Source organism: Euleptes europaea, chromosome 2 (genome assembly GCF_029931775.1).
Source record: "Euleptes europaea isolate rEulEur1 chromosome 2, rEulEur1.hap1, whole genome shotgun sequence".
NCBI lineage: Eukaryota > Metazoa > Chordata > Lepidosauria > Squamata > Sphaerodactylidae > Euleptes > Euleptes europaea.
Window position 1 is genome coordinate 15,533,890 of NC_079313.1, and position 26,903 is coordinate 15,560,792.

The window sequence follows — 26,903 nt, forward strand, 5'->3', positions numbered from 1 at the left end:
TACGGTTAAAGCTGCACTTAATATCGATGCTCTACAAAAAGGGAAAAAGAAAACACCCACAAGTCACAGTCACCCATTGAATTCATATAAGGAAAGTTCATTTTGAAAATCAAGCGAGTCAAGGATTTGGGGCCCCCGCCTGGCTCCCCACCCTCCCTGCCCCAAGAGCCATCAGCAGCCGAGGTCACATGCCCTCCTTCCTTCCCAGCCATGCCGCCTCATCTCTGCCCATGACACAGCCGGCTTTTCCTCTCATTCCTGCTGGAGGGAATAAAGCTTTCAAGATAGACGGCCCCGTCGTCAGACTGGTTAGCTGCAAGCACGGGTTGCAGGCAGTCACAGCCTGCGATCCTGCAGGTCTGGTGGTCGGGGGGGGGGGGGCTGCTTTGCTGCAAATTCGGCAAGCTGCAAGACTTGGTGGCCCACCTATGCTAGTGAAACAGAGAAGGTGTGTGTCTCTTGGCCCTGTCTCTTCCACCACCAAAGAAGGGCAACTCCAAAGGGCATAATGGGCCCTTTGGCATGTGTTCCCCTCCAATGATGAAGGAAAGGAAACAGATGGTGTAGAGGGTTTTAAAAGTTATTAAAGAATTTGTTTCCCTCTGCGCCAACTGTTCGTTTTGCCTCGGTGTGGCCCCGCTTCTTCACTTGAACACTGCCCTCCGATGTTCCCATTTTTCAAAACCATGAAAATGGATTCCTCCTGTCTCATTATCCCTTCCTCGTATTGGGGCACCCCACTCTCCTTCCCAGGCTGTGTCTGGAAAAGGCCACCGAGAACTCCTCCTGCTCCTGAAAAGCGCAACCCGTTTAACCCGGGGTTGGCGTTCACCTCACACAGGTCGAGGTTCGCCCAGCACCTGCCGTAAATCCGCTGTGCAAGCAACTGTGTAATCCCCTCTCCAGTGGTGTGAGAGTAAACAGGTGGGGGAATAGACCCCAACCCTCTCGGCCTACAGAGGAGATAGTCCAGTGATCTGGCTGAGAGCCTGGGAAGAAACGATGAATGAAAAGACCGGGCCTACAAAGGAGTTTCTGACGGTCGCGGTTTGGCAGCTGCCCTTCCAGCCGCAAGAGGATCAAATGCGGTGCCCTCGAGGAAGCCAGCCTGGAGTTCAAGGGCCTGCGGGCTCTTTCCCTGGTAGCACCTTGCCTGGCAGAAGAGGGGTTAAGGCTGGCAGAAGACAAAGCCTCCTCTGGGGCAACAAGCACTTTGCTAGGGAGGAAAGAACGCAAGCCCCGACCCAACTGCCTTCCTCTTCCCTCCCTGACAAAAGCGAAAAAGGGGCCATGTTTGCTGGTTCCAAAGACCTTCCTCTGGAGGAATTGTGAACGGCCTGGCTGACAATGGTCAGGTGTGCTTTAAAAGGCTGATAACGGGGGAGGGGGGAGAGAGAGAGACCGGTCAGCACCTCTAGAGAACAAGCAGCACCCACTGATCTCTCAGGAGGAGCAGCGGAAGGAGGAGGATCAAGATGGGTTTCAGGGACTATTTTAGAATGTCGACTGTTCTAGTTCAAGAGAGGCAGACCTCCCAGCGAGGCCTCAAATGCCACCCTTGTCAACAAAGCAAACACCCCCTGTGCCAAGCGGAGCAACGCACAAAGGCTGCAGAGCTGACCAAAAACAGTGAGCGACCGGCCCGCTAGACAGTACTGAGTCAGAAGCCTTTTCTCCCATCTGACTGGAGGAGGCAGATTCTTTTGGCACTTCAAACCAAGGTCAAGCCTTGCCCTGTCTTGTAAAACGTAACCTTTAAGGACTTGGTAGCGTGGACCCTGCACGTGACTTAAGATGGGCTTGAGATTTTCTTATTTCCAACGGCCCCTTGCCTCGCTTGCCGCCACGAGGGCATCTGGAATGACAGCTCAGCTCATTCCGCTGGCTTAGCCTGGCCAAAGCGGGGACTAAGGAACTTCCTCTCAGGACACCCAGCTACGAAAATCAAAGGGAGGATGGTATTGAGGGTGGTCTAGAAAGGCAGGTGAAGGTTCAGTAATCCCCCTTCCCGGCACATTTGGGACCCAAAGCAGACCTGGACGTCTCCACCCTTCACTAACCTTCATGCCGCCTATGACTTCACCTCAGTGACTAGAGGAACGATCTCCCACAATCTTCATCCGCAGGGGTCCTTGTCCCTGTTTGGAGATGTGTATTTGGTTAACAAGAAAGCCAGCTCGAGGCTCTCTCATCTGAGGTGGCCTGTCGCCTTGCCATGAACCACAGCACCGATCACCGGGGGGGGGGTGTTTGAGGGTTTGGTGGAGAATGCGGGCTCGTATCACCGACGCGTGGCAAAAGATAGCAAAGGAAGGCTTATTGCTCACAAGCTAGCGAGCAGCAAGGGGGCCCCTGCAAACAAGGCCACGGGCTCCCCCCCGGAGATGGGCCATGACGGGCTCCTCACATCCGTAAATAAAGAGGACCTTCGAAGCGGCTAGACTTCAGCAAAGAGGCAGCCAGTAGGTTGGGTTGGTTCCATTGTATAGGAGAGGACTAGCCGAGAGTCTCCCTTCTCTATTGCTCGCTTGTCTTCTCAGAGTTCAGCTAGCTCATGCATGGAATGCCCTTCCCCGGAAAGGAAGGTTCACATCGCTGAAAGCCGCATGAAAATGCAAACCGTGGGGCCTTCTGGATTTAGCTCTATGCAGGTCGCTGGAATGAAGGAAGGTGCTCTTAACATGGGATGGAGTGGCTAGGTCATGGGAGGAAAATTAACGAGGGGGCTCTGCGGCAGAGAATTACCCACACTGTCCACTCGGTGGGGGGAGAAGGGGCAATAAAGCCAGCAGTGCTACAGTGAGGGGCGAGGGAAAGGAGCGCCAAGTTCTCTGAAGGTGTTTTGATGGCAAAACAAAGGAACCTGTTCCCCATCTCTCTGCTTCTTGAAACTGGATCCTCTCTCCCATGAGGCTAAAGAGTTTACTATGGAACAGGTCACTGGCCAATTTCCCCCCTCTTCCTTGAAAGGACACAACCTTTATTCCTGTTTACAGACACTGTACAGTCACGAGGTGCCTCCCAGCCACGCAGCACATCTGGGAATGAACAGAAAGTTTCATGATTTTTCATACAACGACCCCCTTGGAATATGGCTCCTGCGTTATTCTGTGCCCCGTCTCCCTCTGGCACACCCCTGCGGCACAAATTCAGTATTTCAACTGTTTGAAAAACATTCGATTTATACAATAAAACACACACACGCACGTGCGCACACACCCGACTCTGGTCTCATCTCTCAAGACGGAGGCTAGGTCAAAGTGAAATCAGTGGCTGTGAATCCAGGCTTGGCCCCATCTCTCCAAACACCAGCACTATGTTAAAAACAGATGCCCCCCTAGTCCCCCCCTTTAACCAAGACACTGGCTTTGTCTTTAAAATTGGAACCCTTCTCGGGATTGGAGGCGGACCTCAGATTTGCAAATGCTTTTTAGATATTTTTTTTTTTAAGAGAAGTTTTGCTGACTGCCGGCTAAGCCTGGGCTCTCAGTTGTTACCCCTCTGCGCAGTTCTGAACATCTGCTTGACTCAGCTTTAGATCGGTGCAGGCTGGAGCCTTGCCTGAGAGAGACAGAGAGACAGAGGGCAGACATGCAGGCGAGGGCCAAGCTATAGGATGGTGCATGGCTTCTTGTCCTTGAAGGGGTTCTCGGAGGCAGGAACGCCAACCAGCAGAGGGTCGTTCCTGGCCTGCTGCTCGCAATAATTCATTAACTCGGAGGACGCTTTGGAGACCTGAGCACAGAAGAGGGGAGGGGAAGAGTTAGATAAAAATCAAAGGGAATGGGGAGTTGCAAGAACTTGCTTTAAAGGGCTTGTTTGTTTTCCCCATCTCAAACAGGCTTTTTTTCAAGTCTTGTTTATTTAACCGAATGATTACAAGGGGGGGGGGGAAGCAGAACCACAAGCTGAGAAAGGGAGCGTGGAATGAGTTGTACAGAGAAAAAAGAGAGCCCAATTTAAATGTAATCACGGATTAGGATCCCTCTTGGCTGACTGCCTCCTCTCTCCTCCACCACCTTTTCCTCTAGGAAAAGAGAGCCTCTGAATTGTGGCTGCCCTCAGCTGCTAAAAATGGAGCCCTGGAAGCCACAGCAAAGCAGCCGGCAGGGAAGAATTGCTTCAGGCTTGGGTTTTATTTTAGTTCAAAGATCTATTCTGGGAACCAAACCCTGAGGAGACGGGCTGAGACCAAGACGCAAGGGTGGGACGGAAGGTACGGGCACAAACTTCGACAAATTACAAGACAACAGCGGGCTGGGCTGGACTCTTAGGGACCAGCCCTGGAGACTGTGGTGCTAATGCAGGATACTTAATAGAAGGGTTGCCTGTCCTCAGATGTCCGTCCCACAACCCCTTCTTCCCGGGTGTTCTCGTTCAACCACAGAGGACAGGCGCTGGAGGAGGCAGAGGTATCAATGTGTGGCTTCGGTGGATGGAATCTTCCTGGTTGAATAAACTCCAATTATGCCTAAGAGACATGTTCTTATATTCGCATGGGTTCATGCCACTTTCTTTTAATGTTGCCAGCTGGCCGGCGAGAGAGGATAAAAACCCCAACCTGGCTATTGCTACGCATTTAACAGTGGCTTTGATATATATGAAAATCAGCTCATGGCGCTTTGTTGTGGTAAAGTGGCAAATATGATCACGTAATGACAGCTGCTGATTGGCTGGCTGCAAATGGCATAGCTAGAAGGGCCGGTTCAAAAGTTGGCAACCAGAGAATGAACACAGAGACACCACAAACACACACACACACCTGAACGAGAGCTTCCAGAAAACTGAATGCGGCTTGAGAGGGACTTTGTTCTGTGGGGAGGGGCTTACACACCCTTGTTCAGGGGTGTCAAACTCAATTGTTATGAGGGTTGGATATGACATAAATGCCACTTGGTTGGGCAGAGCCATGCCCTGCCAGCCCAGATCGAGTGTGGGGCAGTGGTGGCGGCTGCCTTGGCTGGCTCGCAGGCACGATAAGAGCTCTCAAGGGGCCGGATCTGTCCCGCGGGCCTTATGTTTGACACCCCTGCCCTTGTTTCTTTTGGGCCACTATTGCCTCTAACAGGTTTCTGACACAGCACAAACGCATGAACACATGAAGCTGCCTTATACTGAATCAGACCCTTGGCCTATCAAAGTCAGTATTGTCGTTTAGACTGGCAGTGGCTCTCCAGGGTCTCAGGCGGAGGTCTTTCACATCAGCTACTTGCCTAGTCCCTTTAACGGGAGATGCCAGAGATTGAACCTGGGACCTTCTGCATGCCAAGCAGATGCTCTACCACTGAGCCACGGCCCCTCCCCTATGCAGTTGTGGAAAAATGAGTGCCAACAACCCTCCTTTCAAACCAGCTCCGGCTCTCTGAAAGAATCAACATGGAGCTCCTTGCAGATTGTTTCCAGTCTTCTGAGAGCAATGGCAGGAGGCATGTGATGAATTCACATATGGCTCTGAAACACTCAGTCAGTCTACTGTTGGGCTTCACCGACTGAAAACCTTTCTATCAACTGAAGTGATGCTTCCAACGAACTGAGCAACACAATCTACAAAAGTGGCAGATAGCAGAATGCCTTATGAGAAGAGGCCTTTCCTCCTGTGGAATTAGGGTTGCCAGCCGGTCCGGGGTGGGAAATACCTGGAGATTTTTGGAGCGGAGCCTGAGGAGAGCGGGGTTTGGAGAGGGGAGGACTTCAATGCCATAGAGCCCAATAGTCAAAGCAGCCATTTTCTCCAGGGGAACTGATCTCTATTGGCTGAAGATCAGTCATAACAGCAGAAGATCTCCAGCTACTACCTGGAGGTTGGCAACCCTATCTGGAATGCTAATTTCTAGAAGGTGCTTGAGGGAAGAGGGCCTACCTCTCCATAGAAGGTCCCTGCTATCCATAGAAAAGCATTCCCTGTGGTTGCCCACGTGGGAAGGAATGCTTCTCCTAAGAAAACTTCCTGCCACCCACAGAAGAGGTGTTCTGCATTCCTCCCAACAGTAGAGAATGCCTCTTCTAAAGGGAACGCTGGCCTGATTTGGTGTGCTCCACCTAGTCAACTCTGCTCGTTGCCAATTCTCACCTTTATCCTCTCGATGCCCGCCTCAATGCGCAGCTGCTCAACCAGCTTCCGGGCCTGGGCTATGTTGTTAGTCGTAGACATTGTCTGCCATCGGTTCTAGGCCAGCCACCACCGAGAACTCTGGAATGAAAGCAGACAGCAAACTCGGGTTACTTTCAGTCTCTCTTCTACAAAGCAGCTTCACTCCTACGTGGCGCACCTTGGAAAGGGAACCGATTTCAAATCAGGCCCCGCTTACCCCAGCCAATATTTCCCTTCCAAACTTTTAGTAACTTTCTATTGTATTGCTCTTTTAACCAGAACAGGTAAAAATTAAATCAAAAGAGTTTCCGGCTAAACATTAGAAAGAACTTTCTGACAGAGCGGTTCCTCAGTGACACAAGCTTCCTTGGAAGGTGGTGGGCACTCCTCCTTTGGAGATTTTTAAGCAGAGGCTAGATGGCCATATGTGAACTTAGGCAGATCATGAGAGGGAGGGCCGGAAGGGGGCGCGTCAGTGTCTGGCTCTCGTGGCCCTTTCTTGCTGCCCAGGGTGATGCCAATCACCACTTTGGGGTCAGGAAGAAAATTTCCTCCAGGCCAAATTGGCCAGGGATCCGGGAGGGGGTTTTTTTTTTGGCCATCTCTGGGCACTGGATGTGTGTGTGGGGGGGGTGGGGGTGGGGGAGGTAGTTGTAAATTTCCTGCACTGTGCAGGGGGTTGGACTAGACGACTCTGGTGATCCCTTCCAACTCTATGGTTCTATGAAAAAAGTTATACTGAGCAAACAAATGAATGGAGGGAAGTACAAAATCAAGGGGGAAAGAGTAAGAAAGAACAGGGGGGATTGATAAGGGAGGGGGTGAGGGGCTAGGAAGCCAGAAGGAGGTGATCCTGAGTCTACTGCCAATAGTATAATGGCCGGGGGGTGGGGGGAGATGCCACAGACAGAAGGGCACCCAGATAGGAAGAGAAGGCCAGGCCAGAAGGGGGGAGTTTCCTTTATAAACAATGCCACAGTGAAGTTAAATCCTGGAGAGCCATGCCTCTTTGTCCTGGGTGGTTGGGCAATAAGCCTAATACAGCCTGCACATTCTCAGAGGCACCCACCCCTCCCCCCATGTCAACACACCTCCTCCCCATGCCTGTCTGCAGCATCTCCCATTCAGAGCCTCACACAGAGATTCTGTTAAGCAATGAAGTTTTAGACCAGTCTACCACAGAATTATGGAAGAATTGTAGAGCTGGAAGGGGCCATACTGGGCAGAACTCCCCTGGCAGGAGCAACGGCAGCAAAGGCTCTTTGCCAGCTGGGTACCTCAACAGCCCGTGAATGCCAAGCTCATAAGAACACAAGAAAAGCCATTCCGGATCAGACCAAGGCCCATCAAGTCCAGCAGTCTGTTCACACAGTGGCCAACGAGGTGCCTCCAGGAAGCCTAAAAGCAAGACAACTGCAGCAGCATTATCCTGCCTGTGTTCCACAGCACCTAATATAATAGGCATGCTCCTCTGATCCTGGAGAGAATGGGTGTGCATCCTGACTAGTAGCCATTTTGACTAGTAGCCATGGATAGCCCTCTCCTCCATGAACATGTCCACTCCCCTCTTAAAGCCCTCCAAGTTGGCAGCCATCACCACATCCTGGGGCAGGGAGTTCCACAATTTAACTAAGTACCATGTGAGGAAATATTACCTTTTATCAGTTTTGAATCTCTCCCCCTCCAGCTTCAGCAGAAAACCCTGCGTTCTAGTATCATGAGGGAGAAAAGCTTCTCCCGGTCCACTCTCTCCATACAGTGCATAATTTTATAGACCTCTATCACGTCTCCCCTTAACTGCCTTCTTTCCAAGCTAAACAGCCCTAAGTATTTCCAAGCTAAACAGCCCTAAGCTCCTTCAACAGGGACTCTGGCAGAGAGGATGGCAGCGCCGGCCACAAAGAAACAGCAGCCAAAATCCACCAGAATGCCCTTCTCTGGCCACTGCAATTTTGAACCACTGCACATCTTGCCTTTCTCCAGGATGAATTCAGCCGATACACAACCAAGAGAAGAACACTTGAGTTTCAAAGTGCAGCGATCATCCCGCCGCCAATGCTGTTGGTGAGAAGCGCCAAGTTCCTCATTTTTCAACTCTTGCAAGTCGGCCGCGTGCCAATGAGTGCTTTTTTCTTCACATCCGTTTAAGAAGAAAAGGACATGCCGATGTTGCCCCTGAAACTGCCTTCTCTCAAAGCAGGCTGTTCATAAGAACATAAGAACCAAGGCCCATCAAGTCCAGCAGTCTGTTCACATAGTGGCCAACCAGGTGCCTCTAGGAAGCCCACAAGCAAGATGACTGCAGCAGCATTTTCCTGCCTGTGTTCCACAGCACCCAATATAATATGCATGCTGATCGGATCCTGGAGAGAATAGGGATGCATCACGACCAGTGTCCATTTTAACTAGCAGCCATGAATAGCCTTCTCCTCCATGAACATGTCCACTCCCCTTTTCGTTCATTATGTTCGTTCATTAAGCTCAAGGATGTCTCTTCGACTGGCAGTGGCTCTCCAGGGTCCCAGGTAGAGAAAGGTATTTTCTAACACCAGATACCCCGGAGGATGAGCCTGGGACCTTCTGCAGCCAAAGTCCACCCACCACTGAACTGCATTTAAACCCAACCCCCCCAGTATCCTGCTCTTTTCTACGTTCAAAACAGCTCACAATTTGGTGCTCAGCATCAAACTGTGTGGCCTTTGCTGGAAAATCCTGCCATGAAGATCCCATTAATTTAAATTCTTTTTTCCTAGACTACTAGCCCTCTCTAAACACGGTCCAAGGGCAGGACAAATGGGTTACATTGGAACCTGGGCTGTGTGACTAAGCAGGGTAAGGGATCCCAGAAAAAAACCGTGCCTGAAGCAAGACTGGTCCTCTGCCCGCCCGCGATTTGCAAAGCTCACAGAGAACCGATCACTACGGTATTTCTGAAGACTTTGTCTTCCAAGGTCATAAGAACATAAGAAAGGCCCTGCTGGATCAGACCAAGGCCCATCAAGTCCAGCAGTCCGTTCACACAGTGGCCAACCAGGTGCCTCTAGGAAGCCACAAACAAGACGGCTGCAGCAGCACCATCCTGCCTGTGTTCCACCGCGCCCAAAATAATAGGCATGCTCCTCTGATATTAGAGAGAATAGGTATGCAGCATGACTAGTATCCATTCTAACTAATAGCCATGAATACCCCTCTCCTCCATGAATATGTCCACTCCCCTCTTAAAGCCCTCCAAGCTGGCAGCCATCACCACATCCTGGGCAGGGAGGTCAACTCAGCCCCCTCCCCCCCACCGTCAGTTTACGCACCAAACGGGCACCAGAACGGCAGTCGCACAGTAGGGAAAAGAGACTCTACAATTCAGCAGTGCTAAATGGAAGACATGGCAATTTACCCTACTCAGAAAGATTTTGCTCATGTAACAAGAAGAAAATTGAGACACTTTCTCACATGGTGCTGGAGCGCCCCCATTTTAAACTCCAACGTGGCCAATGGATTACCCCTATTTTAATGAAACTACCTGCCACCGTAATAGGAGATAAAATAGTCCCTGTTTTGCTGGTGAACAGAGAGCAAACTGTAACTCTGGCAGTGGCCAAGTATCTCTCCACCATATTTTCCTTAAAGAAATAGGGTGGGGGAATCCCACTCCCCATTAACTGCTCCGAGACCCGTGGGTCATGGGAGCTAGGAAGGAAAGAGACAGGGACTCCACACGCTCCGTGACTCTGGAGCAAACTGGCAGAGCAGAAAGAGAGAGGAAGAGCCGGACTCCAGATTCTACAACCCTGGTCACCGGAACAACTGGCATCTGGAGCAGATATTTTCACACATGCCCCCCACCCAACACAGACAGAGAAATTGGGGGGGGGGTTGTACAGCCGCAAGTGCTCCATGGCTTGGAAGGAGGACGGCCCAGTGCCTGCGGGTTGTATGCTCCACAAATTTGGTTTTGAACTATCCACTGTTGGGCAAACAAGGCAACTGGGGGTGAGGAGCAGATAAGAAGAAGAGTTGGTTTTCATGTGCTGATTTTCTCTACCTCTTAAGGAAGAAGCAAACTAGCTTACAATCACCTTCCCTTCCCCTCCCCACAACAGATACCCTGTGAGGTGGGTGGGGCTGAGAGAGCTCTAAGAGAGCTGTGACTAGCCCAAGGTCAGCCAGCTGGCTTCATGTATAGGAGTGTGAAAACAAATCCAGTTCACCAGATTAGCCTCTGCCGCTCATGTGGAGGAGTGGGGAATCAAATCCGGTTCTCCAGGTCCGAGTCCACTGCTCCAAACCACTGCTCTTAACCACCACACCACACTGGCTCTCAAACAAGGCAACTGGGGGGTGAGAAGTAGATAAGCTGCAATGCACATTTCACAAGTTATCAATAAAATGAGTTGTCATTTTCCCCCCATCTTCTGCAGCACAAAGACCTACATTGAAAAAAAATGTATACGTGTGTGCGTGTTCACATCTGTGTGACAACAGGACTCTGAAAGATTAGAAAGCAGATCTGGGGCAGGAATCGTCCTTATAAGCCATCTGTCAAGGGGGACATTCTGCACCTCACTTTTCACAATTCATGCTAGAAACCCCAGTGTATCTGCCCAGAGTCCCTCCCCCCTTGTTAATCTGCAACAGCAAAAGGTCTGCCAGGAAGGATGGAAGGAGAACTGCAACGGATGGTCAACCCCCACCCCAAAAGCTAAGAAACTAGCATTTAGAAGCTGCTCAGGATCCAACCGGCTACTTAAAAGGCCTGTAACTGCACGCTTCAATTAGTAAACAGCATCTCACTGGTCTCTGCCAATCATTTCTCTGAAACGGGACTCCCGTTTCTGTGCTTTCTAAGAAAACGCCCATTAAAAGTCCTTGTAACCTAGTTAATAGTTGATGAAGTCAGTCAAAACAGCTCTTGGGAACACCAAGTACCAGCATCTTTGGATAACATAAAGAGAAAGATGGCGGGGGGGGGGGGAAGAGTTTTGCAGCTTCTGCACTGCAACTGAACGACGTGGGCCATGCTGGAGATTCTCTGCTTGCCTTGGGTTCCACCCCACTCCCTGGAGTATCTCCCACAGTCGGACTGCATCGTAGCTGCAAAGATTTCCTTTTTTTTTGAAAAAATGGCTTCAATCCCAGGTTTTCGAAAGACAGGGCGGGCAGGAACAAATTGGGGGAGAAAGGAAGCAAGCTGGGGAAGTTGGGGTGGAATGACCGGGTTAGCTGTGGTGAGTGAGACCCCCTCCGTGCCCACTCCAATGAAAGCCCTGCGAAGGACAAGACAGAGCTGCCTTTGAGACCAGATCCTGAGAAACAATAGGCATTTATCCCCCCCCCCAGGTGGATCCCGCCCCTTAATCAGTTATACCTAGAATCAGCTACCCCAGATCTTATGACGCCTCACAGAAATACTGGTACTGGTCAGATATGTAAGACATTTGAATAGCCGAGGCAGGCACCCTTCAAACTGTAGCACCCTGGGCAGCTGCTCAGTTTTCCTCAATGGCTAGGTCAATGGGACAATAAGCAACTTGCTTAATAGGTACCTGTATTAAAATGCTTATGTGTGCCATGCGGTGTTAAAAAGACCAGGGAATTCCATATAGCCAAAAGTGATGCATATGCTGTGGGTAAGAAATATAACTTTTATTAAAAGGTAAAGGTCCCCTGTGCAAACACCGGGTCATTCCTGACCCATGGGGTGACATCACATCCCGACGTTTACAAGGCAGACTTTGTTTACGGGGTGGTTTGCCACTGCCTTCCCCAGCCATCTTCCCTTTACCCCCAGCAAGCTGGGTACTCATTTTACCGACCTCGGAAAGATGGAAGGCTGAGTCAACCTTGAGCCGGCTTCCTGAAACCGACTTCCGTCAGGATCGAACTCAGGTCGTGAGCAGAGCTTGGACTGCAGTACTGCAGCTTACCACTCTGTGCCACGGGGCTCCTAATAACTTTTATTATCCGGTATTAATTACAAATTAAGACTATTTGTCCAAGTTACACTATATATGTTGCTTTAGAAATGCAAGTTTAATCTTAAAATCAACATCCCCCCAGAGTTTGCACACCGATTTTAAGGAATTAGACTGAAGCGTCAACTACGTTGGCATGGTATTACCTAGTTCTGTAATATTGGTGCAGATTTTTCTTAGAGCATTTTCCAATTATGAAATTTAGTTCTTATTATATTTTACATATTTTGCTTATGTCATATATGTATTGTTGTATATTGCTTCTTTTTTTGTTTAATAAATAATAACAATAAAAAGATGAAGCTGCCTTCTACTGACCATTGGGAAAGCCTTGCCCAGGGCTATCTGTCCTGAATGACAGAATGTTCCCAATGCCTTTGAGTGGCAGGAGCTGGAGGCTGGACATGGGACACACTTGCAAAGCAGGCTTTCCCCAGCCACGTGAAACTGACTTATCAGACCCATTTGATCTCTCGTTGGACTGGCATAAGAACAAAAAAACTGGATCAGGGCTGGATCAGACCAAGGACCATCAAGTCCTGCAGTCTGTTCACACAGTGGCCAACCAGTTGCCTCTGGGAAGCCCACAAACATGACAACTGCAGCACCATTATCCTGCCCGTGTTCCAAAGCACCTAATATAATAGGCACGCTTTTCTGATCCTGGAAAGAACAGGTATGCATCATTTTATCATAGGATGTATATTCTATATATATTTTATGCTGGTCTTTGGCTGTGATAAAGATGAATGAATAGGGATGCATCATAACTAGTATCCATTTTGACTAGTAGCCATGGATAGCCCTCTCCTCCATGAACATGTCCACTCCCCTCTTAAAGCCTTCCAAGTTGGCAGCCGTCACCGCATCCTGGGGCAGGGAGTTCCACAATTTAACTATGTGTTGTGGGAAGAAATACTTCCTTTAATCTGTTTTGAATCTCTCACCCTCCAGCTTCAGCTGATGACCCCGCGTTCTGGTATTACGAGACAGGGAGAAAAGCTTCTCCCTGTCCACTCTCTCCATACCATGCATAATTTTATAGCAGCTCTCCAAGGTCTTTCCCAGAGAACGGTCTTTCCCAGCTTGGTCTGCTGTGATCCTTTTAAGTGAAGATCAAACCCAGGCCCTGCCAAGAGGGAGCTCTGCCACCAAACTGCGCCTAAAAGCAGAGAATTTAAAGCAGCTGTGAACCCAGGCCAATCTGGCAATGCCGACCTTTGTATATTCTAACATGGTGCCAAGTGAAGTGAATCTAGGGTGAGGGTGGTGGTCGGCTGGGACGACTTTTTGGAAACTTGGTTCTTGGGCACATCCAGGCCAGCATGCCTGAGAATAGCTTTTTTTAAGAACTGCTGGGAGCTCCAGCATTTTTGGGCCTAGAGGACATGCTGGACAGAAAAACACGCAGAGGGCACCGTTTTTTTTTTTGAGGGGGTGGAGAAGAAAGCTTAGCGCAAATGAGTGTCTTGCCGCAGCTTATGAAATCCAAGCCAGCTGCTTAGAGCCTGAGAGGGATGAACCGGCTAGCGTGTAAGCCCCAGCTTTTGGGCCAAAGTCCGCTGCCCTTGAGAAACTTGCCTGTTGCAATCTCCCTTCCTTGTTTCCTTGCCATGCCAATCCACGTCCTCCTGAGGCAGCCTGACACAGCAGTTTTGCTTTCGTGACTCAGCACTTTCCTCCACTGGCCCCGGACCTTCTCACCCGCCCCTTCCCAGCTGGAGCAATCAAGTTTCCCCGGATTATGAGCTCTTCTGCTGGGAAAGACACAAAACAATCTCAAGGGGACAGAGGAGCAGGAAGGAGGCGTGAGGGAAAAAACGGTGCTGATTTGCATGGCAAGCAGAGTAGATAGGGGCTATTTATAGCGCAACACGGGCTCCTTTCTGAGACTAGAAACCCACTTCCTAGGAACTGGCTGCCTGGCCTTCCTCAAACAGAAAACAAACAGAGCACGGCAGCTAGAAAGGGGAGCTTTATGTAAAACAACAGGTATTTTTTGCTTCAGAGGGAAGCTAAGATGAATCCGGCCGTGCTGATAGGTTGCCAAGGAGGCCAGAGTGACCCCAAACCTGCGGCAGCCTCAAAAAAACTCAAGCATCTCACGGAGGAAAATGCCAGGCGGTCTGTTCAAAAAGCAAAATCCGTAAACATGGAGCACTAGAACTCAGAGCCTCCAGCTTGTGGGGCATGACGCCCCTCCACTTCACACTCCCGCCCAGCACACAGCCTACCCCTGCTGCCACCTTCTCTACTCTCCTTCTTCAAACAGATGACAGATGGGGTGGGGGCACGCCAGAAGCTCTTGTGCCACTGCCCATCAATGCCACCCCCTGACATTGGCCTTACACCCTATTAGGACCAACCCAAACATTGCAAACTTTTGAAATCCCAGAGGGAGGGGGTGTGCAGCCAGGCACTGAGAGGGTTGGTGGAGGCTTGCTTCGAAAACCGTGGAGCTGGCACGCTGGAGAGTGGTTAAGAGCGGTGGTTTGGAGCTGTGGAGTCTGATCTGGAGAACCGGGTTTGATTCCCCACTCCTCCACATTAGTGGCAGATGCTAATCTGGTGAACTATATTTGTTTCCACACTCCTCCACATGAAGCCATCTGGGTGACCTTGGGCAAGTTACAGCTCTGTTAGAGCTCTCTCAGCCCCACCTACCTCACAGGGTGTCTGTTGCAGGGAGGGGGAGGGAAGGTGATTGTAAGCTGGTTTGATTCTTCCTTAAGTGGTGGAAAAAGTCGGCATATAAAAACCAACTCTTCTTCTGGGTCAAGAAGCAACCCTGCAAGGCTCCTGTGCCTTAAAAGAGGCCCTCCAGTACACACATTTGAAGCTCAGGCCACAGTATTTACTTACTTACTTACACCCTGCATTCCTCTCCAGTGGGAAGACCCAAAGCAGCTTACGTTGTTCCCCTCTCCTCAATTTGCTCCTCACAACCACCCTGTGAGGTGGGCTAGGCTGAGAGCATGTGACTGGCCAAAGGTCATCCAGCGAGCTTCCATGGCAGAGCGAGGATTCGAACTTGGGTCTCCCACATCCTAGCATGACACTTTAACTACTACATCATGCTGGCTCAGAATGACCAGCATGGCAATGTGATAATTCCAATCTACTGCATAAAAAAAGCAAGATCATCTAGTCAAAGCTAGTAAAAAGCAAAGCTAGTAAAAATGGATACTAGTCATGATGCATCCCTATTCTCTCCAGGATCAGATGAGCATGCCTATTATATTAGGTGCTATCAAACACAGGCAGGACTACGCTGCTGCAATCGTCTTGTTTGTGGGCTTCCTAGAAGCACCTAGTTAGCTGCTGTGTGAACAGACTGCTGGGCTTGATGGGCCTTGGTCTGATCCAGCATGGCTTTTCTTATGTTCTTATGATGCATCTCTATTCTCTCCAGAATCAGAGGAGCATGCCTATTATCTTAGGTGCTGTGGAACACAGGCAGGATGGTGCTGCTGAAGTCGTCTTGTTTGTGGGCTTCCTGGAGGCACCTGGTTGGCCACTGTGTGAACAGACTGCTGGACTTGACGGACCTTGGTCTGATTCAGCATGGCTTCTCTTATGTTCTTATGCCTATTATATTAGGTGATGTGGAACACAGGCAGGACAATGTTGCTGCAGCCATCTTGTTAGTGGGTTTCCTAGAGCAGGGCTTCTTAAACCTTTTCCACCTGCGACCCATTTTCGCCTGAGAAATTTTAACATGACCCTGGGTATATAGGTATATAAAATAGGTATACAAATAAAAAATTTGCTGATAATAAATCACAAAGAAATTGATTTTAAAACAATTCTTTGGGTATACATATAATTTTATCATTTATTAAAGGCGAAAGCAAATTTGCATACTAATGAGATGGACGTGCTCATTGCCAAATTTTTCGCGACCCCCACATTCAGTTACGCGACCCCATGTGGGGTCGTGACCCACAGTTTAAGAAGCTTTGTTCTAGAGGCACCTGGTTGGTCACTGTGTAAACAGACTGCTAGACTTGATGGGCCTTGGTCTGATCCAGCAGGGCCTTTCTTATGTTCTTATGCCTATTATATTAGGTGCTGTGGAACACAGGAAGGATAATGCTGCTGCAGTTGTCTTGTTTGTGGGCTTCCTAGAGGCACCTGGTTGGCCACTGCGTGAATAGACAGTTGGACTTGATGGACCTTGGTTTGATCCGGCATGGCCTTTCTTATGTTCTTATGCCTATTATATTAGGTGCCATGGAACACAGGCAGGATAATTTTGCTGCAGTCGTCCTGTTTGTTGGCTTCCTAGAGGCCCCTGGTTGGCCACTGTGTGAGCAGACTGCTGGGATTGATGGGCCTTGGTCTGATCCAGCATGGCTTTTCTTATGTTCTTATATTAAGATCACCAATGGGACAGCCTGTCCTGGGAAAGGGTTCTGTGTTGCAGACACAGAGAAGACTCTGGGGTCAGGAAACAATTTTCCTCCACACCAGATTAGCAAGGGATCCTGGAGGATTTTTTTGTGTGGCCATCTTCTGGGCATGGAGTAGGGGTCACTGGGGGTATGAGGTATGAGGGAAGGTTGATGTTAATTTCCTGCATTGTGCAGTGGGTAGGACTAGATGACCCTGGTGGTCCCTTCCAGCTCTATGATTCTATGATAACTGTGGTGATGCAGTCGCAACCACTCCAGGTGCCATTTTCGAGGAAGACCTATGTGAAAGACCTCTGCCTGAGACCTGGAGAGCCACTGCCGGTCTAAGTAGACAATACTGACTTTGATGGACCAAGGGTCTGATTCAGTAGAAGGCAGCTTCATATGTAAGGGGAGCAAAGTTTCCTATTCATCAGTCATCTGAGACACATGTGTTTTTAAACCTTTCGTATTTTTTGGTCAAGTTAATTTTTGAGCAAGGTGCTCCCCTGAGTAGCGTCCTTACTTCCGGGTCACGAAGGGTCAGGGACAGATCTTGCTCGGCCCGATCCGTGATCCCTTGGAAGCCAGTCTGGTGCAGTGCAAGGGGGCTTGCTCTCAAGTACGTGTGAACCCCCCTCCACCCTCCCACACCCCCTTACCCTCCACAGCCTTCTGCTTTGTGCTGACAAGGAGGGGGAAACCAGGAAGCAAGAGGCAATGGAGTATTCAGCGTCTAAATGTGTGCCGTGTTTCAGCTCCCTGTCCCTAGTAGAAGTCATGACAGATCCGTCCTATTTTTACAACACGGCTCATCAGTGCCTCTGCAGTGGGAGAGACCCCGCGCGTCTGTCTCACAACTCTATTCTTCTGCCTCTCCCAGCGATAGTCGTGCTCCCCCCCCACACACACACCCCAGCCGCCCCAGCTGACAGAGCCTTTTTTTTACAAAGCAAAGGATCTCAGACTTTTATAGGCAGATTGCTTCAGCTCCCGGTGACTCACGGGCAATCCGAGGATGACATCGATGACATCGGCAAGCTGCGAGAAAGCATGACTCAGCAGCCGGCAGAGAGAGAAAGTTGCCCTACACACACACACTCCGAACCCTCCAGAAGAAGGTTCTTAATTGGGATTTCTAGGCTCTTCTATTTTTACCACCCTGACGAAGGGAAAATGTATTCCCCGATCCTGTGAATGAGGTATGCAAAAATGAACATTATCTTGCCGGCTGAGGAAAAACAAGACTAGGGCAGCACAATTCAACTCACAACCGGTCCAAACCCCACTTAGACATAATGTTCTCTATCCTCCAGCAGGTAAATACCCATGCATGATTAGGGGCAGGGGGCGCAGAGAGGGAGAATGCCTCCTTTTTTTCCCGGCTGACACTGGTGGCAATTACACTGAGGAAAAGGGCAAAGCCTAGAGTTGCAATAAAGATTTCTTATCATAAGTTGCTCCTCCTATAGTGTTATCAAATACCTGAAATGCTTCAGATACATTTTCTTGACCACATGAACTTTCCTTACACTCAATCAGACCATAGGTCAGTATTGTCTACTCTGACTGGCAGCAGCTCTCTGGAAGTCTAGGGTTGCCAACCTCCAGGTACTAGCTGGAGATCTCCTGCTATTATAACTGATCTCCAGCCGACAGAGATCAGTTTCCCTGGAGAAAATGGCTGCTTTGGCAAGGGGACTATGGCATTGAAATCCCTCCCCTCCCCAAACCCCGCCCTCCTTAGGCTCCTCCCCAAAATCCTCCTGCCAGTGGCGAAGTGAGACCTGGCAACCTTACGGGAGTCTCAGACAGAGGTCTTTCACACAGAAGTGTCTATTTTGATATAACCTCCAGGTGGTGGCTGGAGATCTGTTGTTATTACAACTGACCTCCAGGCAACAGAGATTAGTTCCCCTGGAGAAAATGGCTGCTTTGGCAATGGGACTCTACGGCATTGAAGTCCCTCCTCTCCCCAAACCCCACCCTCCTTAGGCTCCTCCCCAAAAACCTCCTGCCAGTGACGAAGTGAGACCTGGCAACCTTACGGGAGTCTCAGAAAGAGGTCTTTCACATCACTCACTACCTGATCCTTTTTTTTTTAACCGGGGATTGAACTCGCAGCCCTCCGTGAGCAAAGCAGACGCTCTGCCACTGAGCCAAAGATTGGTGTTGTCCTTCCAAGAGCCTAAAAGGTAAACAGACGGCCTTATTTCCCGCTGCAAGTGAGTGAGTGACACTGAGGACCAAGCTAGATGTTATGGTTCCCCCAGAGATGCTGCCACCGTTTTACTTCTAGAATTCCCTCACTTTATGAACGCGGCAGGGGCCCAAGCCTGCTCAGTACCCTCAGGTGAAGAAGGGGCTCCTTTCTCTCTTCAATACCGTTTTCATAAGCCCAAACAAACCCTTCCACGCAACACTGGGGTCCCAAGCAAGATCAGGCCCTGCAGCATTTGTAAAGTGGGGAAGTTCAAGGGTAACATGAATGAATAGCTTATTTGCATATAGCCATAGGCAATTACAAACATATCAACAATGCCACAAATACACAATACAAGGAAAAATACTAGGTCAATAAAATGCTATATTAATAATAAATATACATAATAAAACTATGCTAAATGGATGCATACAGAGCAATAATGACTAAAAATTGCAGAGGAGTCCCAATTGGCCAATAAGACCCAGCAACCATTAAAATCAACTCGAAGCTAATTGACTATAGTTTATAACTTTATACTTGGAAGATCATCTTGATTCTGACTGTGTAACCTTAAAATATTGAATGACAAGGTAGTCTTGTATTGTTTTATTTGTAATGTTAAATTTCTTTCTTCAAGCTGGAAGGCCATTTTGATTATATAACTGTGCTGAATAAGGCAATGTAATCTGTTTTCTTTTCTTTTCTCTCTCTTCTATTTGTAATGCTGAAACCCTTTCTTCCCCCCTTTCCCCTTTGTATTCCCCTTCTTATGAAAAAATTAAAAAATCAACTAGAAAGGTCAGCTCTCTTAGTAGCCATACTGGACCTTATTTTCTTTGCTGCCAGAGCATACGGGGAGATCCTATATGAAACAAACCCATCAGAATCTTTTACCAAAAATACTAATTTCTCAGCACCAGGACCAGCGTTTAGGCCAGAAACCAGCCCGGCAAGAAATTTAGCCCTGGGTTCCACATACAGAGGGCATTCAAATACGGTAGGTAGTGGTGTTGTCCTCCAGAGCAGAGGTTCCACAGATACAAAAACACTGATCTTTTGGGATTCGGCAATAACGCCCGGCCAATGGGAAGTTCAAAGGGTAAAATGGCAGCCCGTAGGACGCTGTATTGTCTAGTTTGGCCTTGAGAGAGCTTCTTGCTTCACTGCAGAGGCCAAATTTGAACTGGACCCCCCCCCCCCCACAACGTGGCTTAGATATAAATCAGAATGTCCCCAGTCTGTCTCAAACCGATTTCCACATTCCCAATGCATTGCAAGACAGTGTGTGTGTGTGTGTGTGTGTGTGTGTGTTGTGTTTGCATTCCTCCTGGGGGTGGGGGGAAGACTCGGCATTTAAAATTAAGAAAACACAGCTTGGCACCAAATCACTTTCCTCCAGCCTTTTCCAGAGTAAAAGGACTTGTTCAACAACCTACGCAGGCAAGTTGGAGACGGCAGATTTTTTACGGCTAATAAACCTGTGAGGAATGTTGAGTGGCTGGTTGTTGTTTTCTTTACAATTGTGTAACTGTTTAATGAGTCCACCGGCTTATGCAAAAGCTTAGGAGCCACCAGGGCTACTGCATATTGTTTGCTAACCCATTTCAAATCCTGGTTCAGATAGGAGGCATAAGGTCCTGGAGATCTCTCCCAACCACCGTTAAGTGATCTGGAAGGTGGTATTCACAGTGGGCCTGAAAGTGCGGGGTGGGGGAGGTTGCTACAGAAACAATTTCCTCTCCTTAAATGTCAGAACTGGGAATGTCCAGTGAAGTCACAAGGAAGACACGCCTTTCTAACTGAACCATGGCAAGGAATCTCTCTGCTCGGGTGTTCCTGCTGACATGATAGAGGTCTATCAAACGCTCCCAACTCAGCCCCTGCGTTCTTTGTCCAAAAAAGGAGGGTGACCTGCATTTATGCATTGACTTCCGAAAGCTTAATGCAGTTACCCAAGCCAACACCAACCCCATGCCGTTGATTTCAGATATTTTGGGGCAATTACAGGAGGGACGCGTTTTCTCCAAATTGGACTTAGTGGAAGCTTGTTATTGCGTTCGTATCTGTGAGGGGACGAACCCCTCACCGCCTTCTCTAGCTGTTTTGGAATGTATGAATTTCTTGTGATGCCTTTCGGATTAAAAGGGGCCCCGGGGGTCTTCATGCAACTCATTAACGAAATCCTCCATGATTTGCCTGGTAGTTTATCTGGATGACATCCTTATTTATTCAAAAACCATGGAGGAACATGTTGCTCTGGTCAGAGAAGTTTTGCAACATCTGCGTAACCACCAGCTCTATGCAAAGCTGTCTAAATGCGAATTTCACCAAGAGAAAATAACTTTCTTGGGGTACATAATCTCTCATCGTGGCCTTAGCATGGACCCCGCTAAAGTCCAATCGGTACTTGACTGGACTCCACCCTCCACCAGCAAGCAAGTGCAGCAATTTCTGGGCTTTGCTAATTTCTACCGCGGTTTCATTCCCAACTTCGCTCAAGTGGCGCTGCCAATCACTGACCTCCTGAAAACGAAGGGTAAAGGGGTTTCTGCAATGTTGCCCTCTGCCAAAATACTGTGGACTGATCAATGCCAATCCGCCTTTGTAGCCCTCAAACGGCTTTTCACTTCTGAACCTGTCCTGCAGCACCCAGATCTGAACCAAATGTTTATTGTACAGGTCGATGCGTCCGACGTAGCCATGGGGGGGGGCCCTTCTCCAGAGAGGACCGGACGGTCTCCTTCACCCCTGTGCCTACTTCTCGAAAAAGTTTGCGCATGCCCAATTAAACTGGCCCATTTGGGAAAAGGAGGCATCAGCCGTCCACCATGCCCTTACTCTGTGGAGGCAATTCCTGGAGGGATCCAGGGTCCCCTTTGAAGTCTGGACCGATCACAAAAATCTAGCTGCCCTCACGGGGACCCATAAGTTGTCCGCAAAGCAACAGCGTTGGGCGGACTTCTTTGCTCAATTTCGTTTTGTTCTTAAACATGTGCCCGGGAAACAGAACGTGCTTGCTGATGCCCTATCCAGGTTGCCTCAATACCCAGTAAAACTTGATCGGCCGACAGACTCTTTATTCACCCCAGCGCAAAGAGGGGCCCTGCCTGTGCTGGCCGTGCAGACCCGGTCCCAAACTCGACCCCAGCATGGAAACCGCGCAGTGGCCGACAAGGTAACCAACCCGACCCAGCAGGCTCCCTCGCCAGCCCCCCTTGCGCCGTCTGAGTCCGGCGCCCTGCAGCAACCAGTTTCCCCCCCCTTCCATCTCCACCAGCTCCTGGTTCACCCTCCCCCGCAAAAGGTGATCATCTCCAACTCCTTCCTGGACTCCCTTTGCGCTCAGTGCTTAGCCGAACGCACTGCCCAGACCCTGCCCCAAGGTGTACTTGAGCAAGGTGGTTGTTGGTACAAAGACTCGAAATTATACGTGCCTAAGATACTTCGAAGAGAAGTCCTGCAATTGGCCCATGGAACTAAAACTGCGGGACACTTTGGGTTCCTGAAAACCCTTCACTTGTTGCACAGACAGTTTTGGTGGGGGGGGGATGCGTTCTGATGCGGACTCCTTCGTTCGCAGCTGCCCTATTTGTGCCACAGTCAAACGGTCTCAAGGCAAGCCCCCAGGACTGCTGCAACTGCTGGAAATTCCCAGCAAGCCCTGGGAAGTGATTGCCATGGATTTCATGACGGATCTCCCACTTAGCGGGGGCAAAACTGTACTATGGGTTGTTACTGACTTATTTTCCAAACAGGTACATTTGGTTCCGTGTGCGGGTATTCCCTCCGCCCCCAAGTTGGCCCGCCTCTTTGTGTCACATGTTTTCCGTCTTCATTCGTTCCCGCGCAAGATAATCTGCGACCGCGAAAGTAGTTTTGTTGCTAAGTTTTGGAAAGCTTTCCTCAAGTTGGTGGGGGTGGAGCAAGGTTTATCTAGTGCCTATCATCCCCAGACGGATGGGCAAACTGAACGTGTCAATGCTGTGCTAGAATGTTATTTACGCTGTTATGTCAATTACCACCAAGATGATTGGGTAGAACTGTTACCTTTTGCAGAATATGCTTACAATAATGCTGTACATCAATCTACAGGTTTCAGCCCATTCTATGCTGTGTATGGTCAGGACTTCGGTCCTCTTGCCCCTGTAGAGGTACCCGAGGGGGAGGAGGATCCTGACGTAGCCTCTTGGGCGCATGCCCTCCGTACCACATGGCCCTGGCTGGTGAGCAATCTTGACAGAGCCAAGCGCAAATACAAAGTGCAAGCAGATAAGCATCGTTCTCCCAGCAAGGACTTTCAAATTGGTGAATTAGTGTATCTGTCCACCAAGAACCTGCGGTCCACTCGCCCTTGCCACAAACTCAGTGCCAGGTATATAGGGCCATATTCCATTGCCCGGATCATTAATCCTGTCACTGTGGAGCTGACTCTCCCTAAAACCTTAAGACGTATCCACCCAGTCTTCCATGTCAGCCTCCTCAAGCTCATACCGCCTCCCCGGAATGGCACCCAGAACTGCCTCCCGAGCAACCCATGATGGTGGGCGGGGGGAGGAGCATTTCGAAGTGTCAAAGATCCTGGATTCCCGTATACGGCATGGGTCCCTTCAATACCTAATTCGCTGGAAGCACTTCCCCCCTGCGTACGACGAGTGGGTGCGTGCACAGGATGTCTCCGCCCCACACTTAGTAAACGCCTTTCACACCGCCTACCCGGACAAGCCGTCCCCCTAACAAGCCGGGAGGGGGCCTTAAGGGGGGCAGAATGTCAGGCCTGTATCTCAGTTGCTTTCGTTTCCTTTCGTTTTCTCACTGATCAGACTCAAGAACTCAAGGACTGTTATGCATACCTAAATGCCTTTGAAGCTGTGTGAACCACAGCGCTGTTTGTGTTCTGTAATCTCTTGCGTTTTTTCATGCTTTTATATTACCAAGTTCAAGCCAGCAAAAGACATTGCTGTCACCTTTTCTTCATGCTCTGTTAACCTATTTTGACCAGTAAAACAGCTTCTTTGGACCTGACTGTCTCTGAGGTGGTTTTTGGTTCAGATTTGGGCCAAGGGCTTACATTTGGAAAGAGTGGACAGGGAGAAGCGTAATACCAGAACGTGGGGTCATCTGCTGAAGCTGGAGGGTGAGAGATTCAAAACAGACAAAAAGGAAGTATTTCTTCACACAACGCATAGTGAAATTGTGGAACTCCCTGCCCCAGGATGTGGTGACGGCTGCCAACTTGGAAGGCTTTAAGAGGGAGTGGACATGTTCATGGAGGATAACGCTATCCATGGCTACTAGTCAAAATAGATACTAGTCATGATGCACCCCTATTCTCTCCAGGATCAGAGGAGCATGCCTAGTATATTAGGTGCTGTGGAACACAGGCAGGACAATGCTGCTGCAGTCGTCTTGCTTGTGGGCTTCCTAGAGGACCCTGGTTGGCCACTGTGTGACTTGATGGGTCTTGGTCTGATCCAGTATGGCTTTTCTAATGTTCTTATGAGTATTATCCAAAAATGTTGGGAATACTGATACCATTTCAAGAATCTATTTGGGGGTAGTTTTCTCAGGTTCAGGAGTACTGGGTGTCAGGAGACCTGGCCTCCATCCAGAAGCCAGGTCTATTGCCACAGGTTTCAATGGGCAGTAGATCTGGCCTCCTGCATCCGGCCTGCAGATCTCCTGCCAGTTTTTGGTTATTGGAAGCCAAAATAACCACAAAAAAGATCCTGACATTTCAGGATGCAAGTTTTGGGGAATCCCAAATTTTTGGGAGTGTCTTTTACCGTTTTGGATATGCCCGATCTGAAACAAAACAGCAAATTTTGGGATACAATTTTGGCTCGGAAAGATCCAAATGCACACTTTAAGTGTATGCGCCAGAGTGGCTGTGGTGCCCCATGTGTACATAGTAATAAATATACATTTCGTTGCCACAAAATAAACACAATGGCCCTTGGAGCCAGCAAGCTTATAACTGGATGACTTCCGTTTCCTCCAAAAATGGGGCAGCCGTGGGTCATCTGGTCTTGTCTATGGAACGTTGCTTTTCTCCCGCTTCTAGCATTACTTACATACACACTCTTTCTCTCACACATACATTGTTTTGCACCAGACACATTTGGTTGGCTTTTTTCAATACTCGGGGAGGGGGGAATGGCAGCTCTGGGGCGGGGGGGGGGGAAGAAAAATTCAATAGCTCTTTCAGCTGTTAAGCTTTGGCTGCAGGAAGCGTAAACCCAAAATGGAGCCGGCTTTGTTCTCCTCCAGACAAGCCAAAAACTCCCGTCCCTCTAACAGTCTCTCTCTCTGTTCCTACAAACATGAAGTCATCTCCGAAAAAGGGGGGGGGGGGAAGCAAAGGACCTGGTGCTCAGAGCCAAGACTGCTGGCTCCTTCCTGAATGTTTCAGTAAGAAAGGTGTTGTCGTCCCCCCTCCTTCAAAATCTCCTCCTTTGGGGTCCAGTCAGACGACAGCTTCTTGTTACAGACTAGAATCTTAGAACGCTCATGGATATATTCTTTGGTTCACGCAAAACATTCTGGGTACAAACATAGATACTGGAGTATGGGGATAGATTAGACCTTAATATCAGACTTTCTCATCATCATTTTCATACTTTGGTTTTACTTTCACCCCAGAGGTGTTCATTAGAGATTTAACATGGGAGGGGACGGGGGTGGGGTTGAGGTTATGCTTTAAAGCACTGGATCACAATTCTGTGTGTGTGTTGTGTGCTAAAGACCCGCAGTTCGCCTCTCATGCTATTTCCGAAGGTCCCCCGTCCCTCGAGAGCAGCATTTCAGGGAGATCAGTGAGCTGTGGGAGGGATGGGTGGGAGACCGGCACCTACCAGGAAAGGGTGGGGGGACCGGAGACCAGTGTGGTGTGGTGGTTAAGAGCAGTGGTTTGGAGCGGTGGACTCTGATTGGGAGAACCGGGTTTGATTCCCCCACTCCTTCACATGAGCGGTGGAGGCTAATCTGGTGAACTGGATTTGTTTCCCCACTCCTACCCATGAAGCCAGCTGGGTGACCTTGGGCAAGTAACAGCTCTTTTAGAGCTCTCTCAGCCCCACCTACCTCACAGGGTGTCTGTTGTGGGGAGAGGAAGGTGATTGTAAGCTGGTTTGAGTCTCCCTTAAGTGGTACAGAAAGTCGGCATATAAAAACCAACTCTTCTTCTTCTGCAGAATCCAGGGCATGCTGGAACGTGTCCAGAGGAGGGCAACAAAGATGGTGAGGGGTCTGGAGGCCAAGTCCTATGAGGAAAGGTTGAAGGAGCTGGGTATGTTTAGCCCAGAGAAGAGACGACTGAGAGGTGATATGATAACCATCTTCAAGTACTTGAAGGGCTGTCATATAGAGGATGGAGCAGAGTTTTTTTCTGTTGCCCCAGGAAGTCGGACCAGAACCAACGGGTTGAAATTAAATCAAGAGATTCCGGCTAAACATTAGGAAGAACTTCCTGACAATCAGAGCGGTTCCTCAGTGGAACGGGCTTCGTCGGGAGATGGTGGGCTCTCCTTCTTTGGAGGTTTTTAAGCAGAGGCTAGATGGCTATCTGGCAGCAATGCTGATTCTGTGAACTTAGGCAGTTCATGAGAGGGAAGGCAGGAAGGGTTGCGTCAGTGTTTGGCATGGAAAGATCCTTCAGGCTGCTTCTCCAATCCCCAGGGACCTTTGTGGTCATCCTATGGGCCGTGAGGATGCTGCCCCTTGCAAACTTGGGGCTGTGTGGAAAGAAGCGACCTTTCAAGGGTGCCTGCCTTTCAAAGCATTTGTGCAGCATTGCACAGGTTTGGCCAGTCCGCCGAACCATTACAATAAACAGCACACAAATAGCTTTCTGAGCTCATGGTTGCTAAGCTTCAAACTGGCAGCTCCTGTACAAATGCCAAGCCGGTCGCATTAACGTAATGAACGAGAACACACACAAACACACACAGAGCCCCTGCACAACAGAGCCAGTGTTTAGAAAAGGGACGCGGCAAAGGGGGTCCTACAATTGCAGGAAGCAGCCAAGGGGCTGGGTGACATCATGACTGAGCGGCATTACAATACCCTACAATGGGGGGAGGAGGGGAGAGAGATAACAGCCTGCTGATGTCAGCTGGCGACTGCAATTATCCCCGAGGTGATTTTTTAAAAATCAGCTTGCCAGAGCAGGTGAAGTCATTCGGATCGTCCGAGTGACAGAGACTCTCAGCAATGTCACCATATCCAGGTACCTCTGCCAATTGCAT

General features: G+C 49.4%; 1 protein-coding gene across 1 annotated transcript; it reads right to left on the reverse strand.

Moving 5' to 3' along the window:
• Positions 1-3,496: 3,496 nt before the first annotated feature.
• GNG7 (G protein subunit gamma 7) lies at positions 3,497-6,173 on the reverse strand. Its single transcript, XM_056844628.1, has 2 exons — positions 6,071-6,173; positions 3,497-3,735 (listed from the first exon to the last, which is right to left on the reverse strand). The coding sequence occupies exons 1-2, from the start codon at positions 6,149-6,151 to the stop codon at positions 3,610-3,612; spliced, it is 207 nt and encodes a 68-aa protein (XP_056700606.1). The 5' UTR covers positions 6,152-6,173; the 3' UTR covers positions 3,497-3,609.
• Between the last annotated feature and the right edge of the window lie 20,730 nt (positions 6,174-26,903).